Source organism: Vigna angularis, chromosome 9 (assembly GCF_016808095.1).
Source record: "Vigna angularis cultivar LongXiaoDou No.4 chromosome 9, ASM1680809v1, whole genome shotgun sequence".
NCBI classification, from domain to species: Eukaryota; Viridiplantae; Streptophyta; class Magnoliopsida; order Fabales; family Fabaceae; genus Vigna; species Vigna angularis.
The window spans coordinates 14,464,159-14,476,253 of record NC_068978.1 but is presented as its reverse complement, the minus strand read 5'-3'; the positions used below and the strand labels follow the sequence as shown (position 1 = coordinate 14,476,253).

The following is a 12,095-nucleotide window of genomic DNA, read 5'->3' as shown; positions in this document are numbered from 1 at the left end:
GCCTATGAACGTGCGGGAGGAGGCCTTGAGGGGTAGCTGACTTAGCTGGCTGATCACTTCCAGCTCTTTAGGAGTCATGGAGGACTTAGGCCAAGAAATAACCTTATTGGGACTATCGGTCCAGTACAAGGGAAACTTAGGTTGATCGTCTGGAAAATAAAAATGGGAACGACCAGCCTCAAGAATGACAACCTTGAGGAAATTTCCCTTGAAGTCCTTGTAAGATGTGTTGAACAACTTAAATAGTTGTCTTTCCTTTATGGCTTAATTGCTTTCTTTGTCCCTAATTTGGCTGAAGTGTGTCAAGTTCGTCCATCCTTTTAAAAAAGATTTAATTACGTCCAAACTTGTTTTAAAAGTGTCAATTTCGTCCAAAAGTGGATAAAAATTGTCTCAATCAAATTCCTTCCGATAAATAGGTACAAAAGGCGTTAACTTTTTTTTCTATCTTCTCTAGTTTTCTGAACACAAAAACTTTTTGTCAATGTTTGCAGCATTTGGTGATTATTGATGTAATTGACACCTAACTCAATTTAGTACATACATCTCTTATTTCTATTTATTTAATTAATGCTTCAACACCATAACTACTCACTTCCCCATCCGAACACGATTTAATATACTAAATTCAGTTTAATTCAAGTTTTCTCTCCAATAAAAAATATATTAATTATACGTCAGAAGATGATAAAAAATAATGAATTATATTTCACATAAATCAAAATTAGTGTATTTTCCCCACTAATAAAACAAAGAAATAAAAAACATAGTAATGTTCTGTCAGATAAAAAACACAAAATTATTTTACATAAAACATATAAATAAATAAAAATTTAAATATTTAAGAGTGTACTAACAAAAAGTTGTTGTGTTCAGAGGAGTAGAGGAGAGAGAATAAAAATAAGCACTTAACGCACTTGAGCAAAACTGAGGAAAAATAAGCAATTAAGCCTTCGTTTATTGAGATAAGGGAAACCCAAGGCTTGTTCGGGTGAGGGGTGACACGGAAGAAATAGAGGAACGAGCCAGGAGTGAGAGTAAGAACAAGAGCGGCACAAACGATCAAGAATGCTTGCATGAAAGCCTACCCGTTCGGATGAAACTAGGTGGGAGCAACGTTAACTTCTCGCAGCACACCCATTTTGAAGTTTGAGAAGGGAAGAAGAACACGTAGATCGCGAAATAATGTTGAATAGGCGTAGAAGAAATCTTAGGCATACCTTTTTCGGCCATGGCAAGCCCACTCATTTAACTGGCAGACGACCAACTTAAAACAATCAGCATCACTGGCCTTCTTCACTAAGAAAACCCTATTAGTCAGTTCTTCTATTGACTTGCCAATAACAAAGGAGGAAAAATAAAGCTTAACCTCATGAGGAGCCCAACCGTAACCGGCAACAGCGAGCCTAAATTTGCACCTTCTATCCCACTCATCGATGAAGTCGACGTTGATCGCCACGTCGTCTTCAATTGCCTCAAGAAGACGAGAGGAGTTCTCGGCAGTTGGTGAAACGACCTAGTTGTCAACAGGAGGGTCCCTCTCACCATTGGGACCAAATATGGAAAAGTTGGTGGAGGAGGACGACTCTACAGCATCGTCAGCATACCCACGGCCTTCCACCCTGGCGAACTCAAAGGAAGACATTGTTTATCTGAAAAGAGGATGAATACGTGTCATCGAGTGAAGAGTAAGTATCCTTGGTAGTTTTTGTAAGGGGAAGTTCATAAACCGATCAGCAGAACCGAGAGAAACCCTCACACAATTCCAAATGATTTGCAAGGGCTTGGGAGGCCTATGTTACTATGTGGTGAGTCGGATAAACCGATTGGTTGGGTTAGGACGAAGAGCAACGCAGCCGCTCGGGTCCGACAGCCGTTAAGCAGAGTTAAAGCGTAGTCAATATGATAACTGCTATTGATGAGTGGTTAATGTTGACATTAATAATCATTAAGAGGTAAATTAATAGGTATGATTTTTTTAAACCCTATAAGTAAAGGTTTAAGTTCAAGGTAAGAAACACTTTTCCATAATGAAATTTATAATTATTCAAGTTGAAATAAAAAAAACTACTGTTATAATGGTTAAATAAAGATCGAATACGGAAAAAGATATTAGAAAAACAAATGGTTATAACAGTGATGATCATTCTCCTAATTATAAAAATAGATATAAATAATTTCTACATAGATAATTTTATAAACATTTTTTATCATAGATAATTATTTTTATTTAAAAATAATTAATTGAAATGGAAAAGTGAAATAAAAAAGAGGAAATATTAAATACTTAAAATTAAAATTTATAAAATAATTATTTTAATTTAAAAAAGATAACTTATTAATATATATATATATATATATATAAACAAATCCCTTTTATATAATAATATATATTACATAAACTTGGTTTTGAACATTTTAAACTGTTTGTTAAAACTTTCTTTAACTGTGAAAGAAAAAAAAAATGGCATAGAATAATTTTTAAAAAATAATAATTTACACCTGAATAGTAAAACAAAAATCACTTTTATCAGCATAAGTAATTTGGTGAATAGAAAAATGAAAAAATATTGTGAAAACGGGTGATAAATAACAAGTATTCACACAGCCTTTCTGCTGCAAATGCAAGTGCAACTGCTATACATTGTACTCTGAAATGATAAGAGGTTCAATTTGAAAGAACCTCGTGCCCTAATTTTACACTGAATTTGCAATTTGGTATTACAACCAAGACACAAAGTAAGATTCTAAGTTCACTTTTTAGCCTTAATTGTTCATTACTCAAACACCCATTTTGTTCGTTCTTTTCAATTATTTCGGTTCCTTTTCAAAATTGTTTTTTTTTCATATATATATATATATATATATATATATATATATTGATCTTCTTTGTCAATTAACGAAACCCAGACTAGGATGTGTTTCTTGTTATTTATTTTTTTGCTGACAGGTACTCATTGTTAACCTCTGACGCTAACAAGCAGTTGAATCGAGTCAGATTACTGTGGAATACAAAGATGATGAAAGAAAATTACCAGTTTCAAGAATGAAAGATGGTAGCTATTGAATCTGTTATGTTTTAGCAAAGATTTGAATTAGACTATTTGTATTGCATATTTCTGTATATTAAATTTTCGGCTGCGAGCACTTTGCTGATGTGAAGGAAGTCTCTGATATGGATTTTTAGCATGCACTTGTCTTGTGAAGAATCTTTGTATTTTATTCAAGTTCTTTGTGTCTATCTTTCTTTTGCTGTAATGTCAAGTGAATTACTTACACGCGAGAACGGTAATTTCCATTTACCTATGGTTCCATTTATCTTTGTATCCCACATAATTTGATTTGAGATGTTTCAGTTGAGATTACATCTGTTATCATTCTCTGCATATGCTGGTAATGTATGTTTATCATCTCCAGGAGTGAAGACTCTTCATGTTGTTTGCAACTAGAATGATGTCTTCCGGTTGTGTGACAATTGCCAAATTTAAATCTCGTGATTATAACTGTTCAAGAGTTGATTTTGATGCTTTCTTTTACAAGACCACGATTGGCCAGAAGCAATGCTCTCCATGCTTTAGGATTGCTCAACATTGTTTAATTGTTAATTTCAAGTAAGTCTCAGTGGCAGTTTTTGTTTATGACTTTTAATCCTGCATAAAATCTAGGACAGCTTTTGATACCTGATACATAATTTGGAGATTCTGTACCAAATAAATGCTGGCATGAAGCACGGAAGCGTAGTTCTATTTAAGAGAGGATGATATTGTATACCTGTCTTTGTTGCTAGACAGTTCCTTCACATCAACTTTATTGGGTTACACATTTTCTATTTTTTGGTTAGGTGGGATTAAGTGTCTAAAGTGATAAGGAGTTTTGGGGGTCTACAAAAGATGATAAGAAGAAATTGTCTAAAGTGATTAAGGGTTTTCTTGTTCTATAACAGATGATGAGAAGTGTTCTTCCTTTAGTCTAACATGGTGAAATGTGTTTAACGGTTAATGAAACGTGTTTCATTTCAAAAGTCTGGTAAACTTAATTTGGTGTAGACCTTATGTTGTAATATTGACATTCTTTTGAAGACTGTATTCTAAAAGGTAGGCATATAATTGAAATAGCTGATATTTTGTAGCTAATTTGGGATATCAATATGAACTTGTACTTGCAACCGTGGTGTTTGAAACACTGTATAGGTGAATATCAATCAAAAATTGGTTATATGAGGAGAACCATTATTGTTGATCTTTTTCTTAGGATATTAAGTCTTTATGTCTTCAGGAGGATGACTTGGTCAGTAAGAAACAGCTTAAATGACAGCAGTTTTAGTTCTTCCACTTCAAATGGCAGTAATGGAAGGACCCGCATAATGAGAGTGATTCAAGAGTTTCAGAGTAAGTTAGGTTCTAAAATTCAGGAGGTAAAGAAAAATCTTCCCATGAAGCTGCTTTTCTTCTTGGTTGGATTTTATTGTGCAACTGCCTTTGCCACTGTTATTGGACAAACTGGTGACTGGGACATTCTATCTGCTGCCTTGGCTGTGGCTGTTGTGGAAGTCATTGGGGCTCTCATGTATAGGGCTTCTCTTCCTTTAGTTAGCATGAATAGAGGCCTTATTTCCTTGTTTAATTATTGGAAGGCTGGCCTTACACTGGGACTTTTCTTAGATTCCTTTAAATATTGATTTGATCGTATTGCTGGATGAGCAATCCCTTCTATGTGAATTGAAATTTCCCACTTTTCTTATGATGCTTGGCATTTATAATGCACATGACTCATTGCCATTGCAGTAATCTGTCCCCACTATGTTTGATAAATACTGAAGTTACACTTAACTCGACGAAAGATGGATCTTTTTCAATTCTACCGTTAAAATCCCTGAAGTTCAGTGCACATATCCAGAAGATAAGACATTCAAGCTATGAGATGAATCATGCATATGACGAACATAGCAATGGTTGAGTTTTGACTGGAGCACATTGAAGGGCATTGAAACATTCAACAACTTCACATTTTCAATTAACTCTACATCGGCTTTGGTTCAACCAACTCCTGGAACATTATTTCACTCCTTCTGTCCCTTACTTCAATGTTTCATCCTATAATCCGTGTTGGCAACAGTTCCTTGATAGTAGTGGGATTGCTGGTATTCATTTTGCAGGGGCATTCATACAAATTGGAACATGTGAGATGATGGTATACAATGATGTGGAACTTTGGATCTTTTTGCAAGAAATCCAGCACTGTTTTACATGTCCAACACGGAATATGTGTCTTTTCCATACAGAGGAAACTTGATTGCCTCGTGAATGGTGATGCAAAAATTGAGTTTGGTACAAATAATGCAAACTGTCTCAGATATAGTTTTTGTAATGTGATTGTGGATCATCATTTCTACATGAACTACAAAATACTTGAAAATTGCACCATGTTGATGTCTACCAAGCTCCACCATGAACTGCAAACAGTGCCATTTGTTGAATTGATTTGTTTTTCTTTATTAGTATTGCAATTTTATCCATTTGTTGAAAATTTATCCATCTATGTACAATTTTAGTTCGCTAGAAGAAAAGTCATCCCTCATGTCTATATACATTTTGGATATACAGTTACCTCCTGAAATCATTGCACAGTGCAAATTGATGTAGATATATCTCTTTGATGAATGTATGTACTAGAAATTCTATTGCGATAAATTTATGTGCATCACTTTGATGAATGTATGTCAGTTTTTAACTCAGCTTGATGACCAGATTACATTCACTTTTTCAAGAAGAATGCTGGTCAATTTTCCAAGGGATGGCAACTTTACCTTCTACATTTCAAGCAAATTCAACTTGAATCTGAGTAACTATTTCTCTAATTGCGTCCTTCCCCTTATGATTCCCCTGACACCAAATTTTTTGAAATCTGAAACTAGTTCGGTTGGATGTTAAGCAATCAGCACTAACAATATTTTACTATTTGTGACAATTTAATACTGCTAAACTAACTATGCATTTGGATTATCATCTGGAGAATAGAATTTAAACTAAGTTCATTTTATAAAAACTAATTGTGGCTAAAATTAATTATAATGTGTTTGGATTCATTTTAAATTACTTATGATCATGTTGGAATAGTAATTTTATAGAATTGGTTTGAAGTAAATATAAGTTTAAAACCTGTTTAATATCCATCTATCTTTTTATATAGATGATTTTTTGCATTGTAATTCATTAGTTATTATGGATATTAACATACACTATGTAGCTTATAAAATAAAATTCATAGCCTAGATTGATTGACCATGGGCATGGAAAAGGCATGTCATAAATTCAATCCTTGTACAGAATGCTGACAAATACAGTTTCATGAACCCTTTTACACCATCATGATAACAGAAGACCATATGTTGTACATCAAAGTTAAAAATACTGTCTTGCTTAATTTTTTCATTTTTGTGTTTCTCACCTATGCTTATGCAAGCTGTGAAGGGGTTTGTATGGAATAAATTTAAATTTTAGTTGGAATATCTATACTAAGTTTATTTTTCATTAATAACTATGGCAACGAATTTAACATTTTTTTCTACACCCAATAAAAACTAAGATTTAGCTTAAATTTTAATCGACTTAAAAACTACAAAAAAAAAAATTTCAACTCAATTTAATGACTTCACTGACATGAAAATATACAATATGTTAACAACATAATGTCAAAATATGATGCTAATATGAAATCAAGACGTTGTAATTTGAGATAATATCTTTAGAATCTTCCTAATTAGAGAAAATCGATACATAATCTTTTATTTTATTTTATTTTCCTAGTTTTCCTATTTCTCTTTTTAGGAGAATTAAATTATTACAAATAGAGGGTATGAGAATGTATTTTCATGATTGAGAATAATAAAATAAGTCTTATTTTCAACTTGGTGTCAGAGCTCCTGATCTTGGAAATCGATTCGCTGCAACAAGTCACACCGCCGCCGCTGTCCGACCACTGTCGCTGCCGTAGTTGCCGGTTGGGGTCGTTCATAGGGCAGAAAGGTGTGCCCAACATCAGCGATCACAACGCCGAAAATTGCTCCGTGAGAGGAGCCGCTATGCACCGCCATGCGCCGCTACCGTCGCCGGCGCGTGTAGCCCACGCGCCCACCTTCGGTGAGACCCACTCGCTGCCGCCGCCACAGATAGGGTCGTCGGAGCCTCCTGAGTCTATTCCTAGGGTCGGTGACAACTCGTTTGGGCTATATTTGTGTAGATATGAGTTTTAAGTTCTGCCCCGTTTTTCCTCGGTGTGACTCACTCGCCGCTGCCGCCACAGCCAGAATCTCCTGAGTTTGTTCCTAGGGTTGGTGACGACTCGTTTGGCCTATATTTGAGTAGATATGAGTTTGAAGGTTTTGTTCCTTTTCTTGGGTACGGGATGTCTGTAGTAAAAAGTATTCCTTTGGGGTACCTAATGACCTACCAAATATAGGAAGTACCTGTTGGTTGGATGGTCAGAATTACTTACAATGGAGCTAATTTATTCGAAGGGTTCTTAAGGGTCGTTCAAAACTTGATCACATAGATAGAGGAGGACCAGGACCAGACGACACTCATTATTCAATTTGGGACAATGAAGATTCATTAATTATGACTTGGATGTAGAAATCCATGATTCCTAAGATAAGGAGAAATTATATGTTTCATTCTTCTGCAAAAGAAATATGGGATAATTTATAGAGTACCTTTTCTTTAAAATAGGATCTTGCTGCTTACTATGACATCAAGAACAGGATATTTAATACAAAACAAGGCTCCCTTTCCGTATCAGAATTTCACGGAATCTTGAATGGTCTTTGGATGGAACTCGATCAAATCCAAACAATAAAGATGTGTAAAACATATTTTGACGCTCTTGTTGAATTCATTGAAAGGGAAAGAATCTTTAAATTTCTACAGGGCCTGAATCATGAGAACGACCCAATCCGGGTTCAGATTTTTGGAAGAGAAAAATTATCATCCCTGTCAGAAGTTTTTTTTATGGTAAAAGGAGAAGAAACTCGGAGAATTGTCATGCTTAACGGAGGGATCTCCAACACAAGCTCTGCCATGACAACTAGAAAGGAAGTCCACAAAGGCACAAATGTTAGGGGAAAGACGTTTGAAAAAGGTACTCATGGGGACTATTGTTCATACTGTAAAAGATCTGGAGATACCAAGGAAACATGCTTCAAACTCCATGGAAGAAAGAATGTTCTCGAGCGCATGGGAAACAACAAAGGGTCTACTCAAAGATGGGTAGATCATACTACCTCAGAATGGGAAGCCACTAATCCATCTAGTCCTTCACACACACCACTAGATCTTGATATGAAAGCTTATAAGGAGAAACTTGAACGCTTAGAAGCAATGGTTGAATCAATGAATAAGCCCTCTGGATCATGTACTTTGTCCATAAAAGGTAAGATTTGTCTCAATATTGTTGGTCATGTGTCTCAAGGTATTTAGATCCTTGATTTGGGTGCAACTGATCATATGACACCTTTTAGTGGGGTTTTCAACTCATATGGAAAAAACAATAAAGAACAACTTATTACAGTTGCGAATGGTCAGGGTATACCTATATGCGGCTCTGGGAATATAATTTTGGACTCATCTATTATATTAAAGGATGTTTTACATGTTCCTCAATTAGCTAATAGTCTTATCTTTATGCAAAAACTCACAAAGGGTTTAAATTGTTCAGTAACATTTTTTCCAACTTATTGTGTTTTTGAAGACCTTGCCACGAGGAAGACGATTTTAACTTGTAAGGAGGAAAGTGGGTTGTATTTTTTAGAGTTTGATGACCAAAGCAACACACAAATCATGAGTCAACAAACTACATCTGAGACGTGGGCAAAATCTCAAATATGGTTACATCATCAAAGGCCTGGGCATCCTTCATTTAGTCTTATCAAGTCCTTGTTTCCCCATTTATTTACCAAGGAGTCTGTTGAGTCTTTTAATTGTCTTATTTGTCAATTGTCAAAACACCATCGTGCATCTTATCCTATTAGTAATAAAAAGAGTATTTCTCCATTTGATTTAATTCACTCTGATGTTTGGGGTCCTGTCATAGATTCTATTTCCAGAGCCAAATGGTTCGTTACCTTTATTGACGATTGTACCCGTGTCACGTGGACATACCTTATGAAAAATAAATTCGAAGTTTTTCAAATTTTTGTTAATTGTTTCCATCTTGTCCAAAATCAATTTGGAAAAGATAGGTTTGATAATGGTACTGAATATGTGAATCATGAATTTCTCAATTTTTTGTCTCATAATGGTATTGTTCATGAACTAACTTGTGTTAACACCCCTCAAGAAAATGGGGTTGCTGAAAGAAAGAATCATCATCTTCTTGAAGTAACTAGAGCTCTTCTTTTTCAAATGTCTGTTCCAAAAAATTACTAGGGAGAAGTTGTGTTAACTGCCACATATTTCATCAACAGGTTAATCACTCGTACCTTAAATGACATTAGTCCTATAGAGTCTCTATTGTCTTTTGTTCCTTCTTCTTCCCTAACAACGAGTCTACCTAGTCGAGTCTTTGGATGTATTGTTTTTTATTCACTCTCATCATCCTCACCGTGCTAAATTAGATCGCAGAGCTCTTAAATGTGTCTTTATTGGGTATCCTTCTAATAAAAAAGGGTACAAATGTTATCGTCCTCAGAGTCGTCACATCTTTATCACCATGGATGTCACATTTCATGAAACACAATCCTATTATGTTAGTCCGCCACTTAAGGAGGAGAAAGCACTTGAAGTGGATGAACTCTCCTTCTTGTCATTACCATGTTTGTCTTTGTAGGATGCCCAAGACCTGAGCATGAAGCTACCATTGTCCACAGTGAGGAAGAAGACAAATTTTTAGACAAAAAATATGAAAGAGGAAAACAACTCACTTCGACTCTCGAACAAGAAAAATTGTCTAATCTGGAGGTGAGGATCCCTGAAGATATCAATGAGGAGGAGGTAAGTATTATTGAGGATTTACCTAGGAAAGAAGATCATGTGCTAAGTATCCTATTTCTCAGTATGTTTGCATTAACAATCTCTCTGATAAGCACAGAAGTTTTATTGCTGCCGTTGATGCCACAAAAATTCCTACCTCAATCCAGGAGGCCATGAAACTTGAACATTGGAATCCAGCCATGAAATAAGAGATGAATGCATTAAAAAGAAATTCAACTTGGGAGATTGTTGATAAGCCAAGAGACAAGAGGGCAGTAGGGTGTAGATGGATATTCATAGTGAAACATAAGGCATATGGGACAATAGAAAGATATAAAGCTAGATTGGTGGCAAAAGGATATACGCAAACATATGGGATTGACTATGAGGAGACATTTGCCCCAGTGGCAAAGATGAATACAGTTCGAGTTATTCTCGCTTTGACTGCTCATTTTGGATGGGACTTACACCAGTTGGATGTGAAGAATGCCTTTCTTCATGGAAATCTAGATGAGGAAGTGTACATGGAGATTCCCCCAAGTTTTGAAGTGAAAAATGAAAGAAACAAGGTATGCCTCCTGAAGAAAGCATTGTATGGTCTTAAGCAATCCCCTAGAGCATGGTTTAGAAGATTTACAAAAGCAATGGTTTTCTTGGGATACAGACAAAGCTAAGGAGATCATACTCTATTCATAAAGCACTCTATTACAAGTAAACTCACTCTATTGCTTGTCTATGTGGATGATATGATTATTGCAAGAGATGATGAATCAGAAAAATTGGCATTAAAAGATAAATTGGCAGCTCAATTTGAAATGAAAGACCTAGGAAAACTCAAATATTTTCTTGGAATAAAGGTTGCCTACTCCAAGAACGAAATTTTCATCTCCCAAAGGAAATATGTACTTGATCTCCTCAAAGAAACAGGAAAGTTGGGATGTAGAACTTCAACAGTTCCTATAGAACAAAATCACAGAATTGAAAGTGAAGAAAGTGCTCTTGTAGAAAAGGCCCAATATCAGAGATTGATGGAAAAATTGATTTATCTATCACACACAAGACCAGACATTGCTTATGCTTTGAGTGTAGTTGGCCAATTTATGCATGATAAGAGAGAGACACATGCAAGCAGTTGACAAAATTCTCCAATACCTAAAGTCAAGTTGAGGAAAGGGGCTATTATTCAAAAGGGAAGACACATTGACTATGAAGATATATACTGATGTTGACTATCCAGGTTCTATTACTGACAGAAAATCTATTTCTGGGTATTGTGTATTTCTTGGAGATAGTCTGGTAACATGGAGAAGTAAAAAGCAAGATAGAGTATCCCGTTCTAGTGCAGAAGCTGAATTTCGAGCCCTTGCTCAACGAATGTGTGAAGGACTCTTGATGAAAATCATTTTGGAGGATCTTAAAGTCAAAGTGGAGAACCCGGTGCAATTACACTGTGACAATAAGTCTGCTATGAGCATAACCCATAATCCAATACAGCATGACAGAACCAAACACATTGAAATCGACAGACATTTCATCAAAGATAATCTTGACCGAGGCTTTGTGATTACAACTCATGTTCCTACAAAACTTCAAATAACAAATATTTTTACAAAAGGGCTTCCTCCATGTAGATTTCAAGATCTTGTAGGCAAGTTGGGAATGATTGATATTCATTTACCAACTTGAGGGGAAGTATTGTAATTTGAGATAATACCTTTAGAATCTTCCTAATTAGAGGAAATACATACATAATCTTTTATTTTATTTTATTTTCCTAGTTTTCCTAGTTTTTCTATTTTTCTTTTTAGGAGAATTAAATTATTATAAATAAAGAGTATGAGAATGTATTTTTCATGTTGAAAATAACAAAATAAGTCTTATTTACAACTTTTGACTAATGCTATACATATATTCAAGCCGAGATCACTTGGTGCAGAAGAAACGCGACATTATATTTCCAAGAGGGGAAGAGAAGAAGAATTAAGAATTATCTTTGGGACCTTGATGCAGTTTCTATCTAATTATAGTACCATACCGTAAATTCAAATTTAAAATCAAAGTTCAATCCTATGATACACGAGAAATGGTTGCATGAGAGATAGTGTATAGAAACTAAAACTTTAATAGATG

The 12,095-nt window shown here is 35.1% G+C and overlaps 1 protein-coding gene across 6 annotated transcripts; it reads left to right on the top strand.

Annotated features, from left to right (window-relative positions):
- The first annotated feature begins 2,617 nt into the window (after positions 1-2,617).
- LOC108322216 (uncharacterized protein ycf20) lies at positions 2,618-5,711 on the top strand. 6 transcript variants are annotated; one of them, XM_017554237.2, is made up of 4 exons: positions 2,618-2,739; positions 2,951-3,056; positions 3,541-3,611; positions 4,276-5,710. In XM_017554237.2, the coding sequence occupies exons 2-4, from the start codon at positions 3,054-3,056 to the stop codon at positions 4,676-4,678; spliced, it is 477 nt and encodes a 158-aa protein (XP_017409726.1). In that variant the 5' UTR covers positions 2,618-2,739; positions 2,951-3,053; the 3' UTR covers positions 4,679-5,710. The 6 variants fall into 6 exon arrangements, with proteins under 6 accessions (XP_017409726.1, XP_017409725.1, XP_052724842.1 ...); XM_017554236.2 differs by having other exon boundaries at positions 3,418-3,611; XM_052868882.1 differs by having other exon boundaries at positions 2,631-2,739; positions 2,916-3,288; positions 3,418-3,611; positions 4,276-5,711.
- Positions 5,712-12,095: the final 6,384 nt, after the last annotated feature.

Coding starts and splice junctions, on each gene's coding strand:
- LOC108322216 (XM_052868882.1), top strand. CDS start 3,433: ATGTTGTTTGCAACTAGAATGATGTCTTCCGGTTGTGTGACAATTGCC. Junction 3,612..4,275: donor TGTTTAATTGTTAATTTCAA/GTAAGTCTCAGT, acceptor TTATGTCTTCAG/GAGGATGACTTGGTCAGTAA.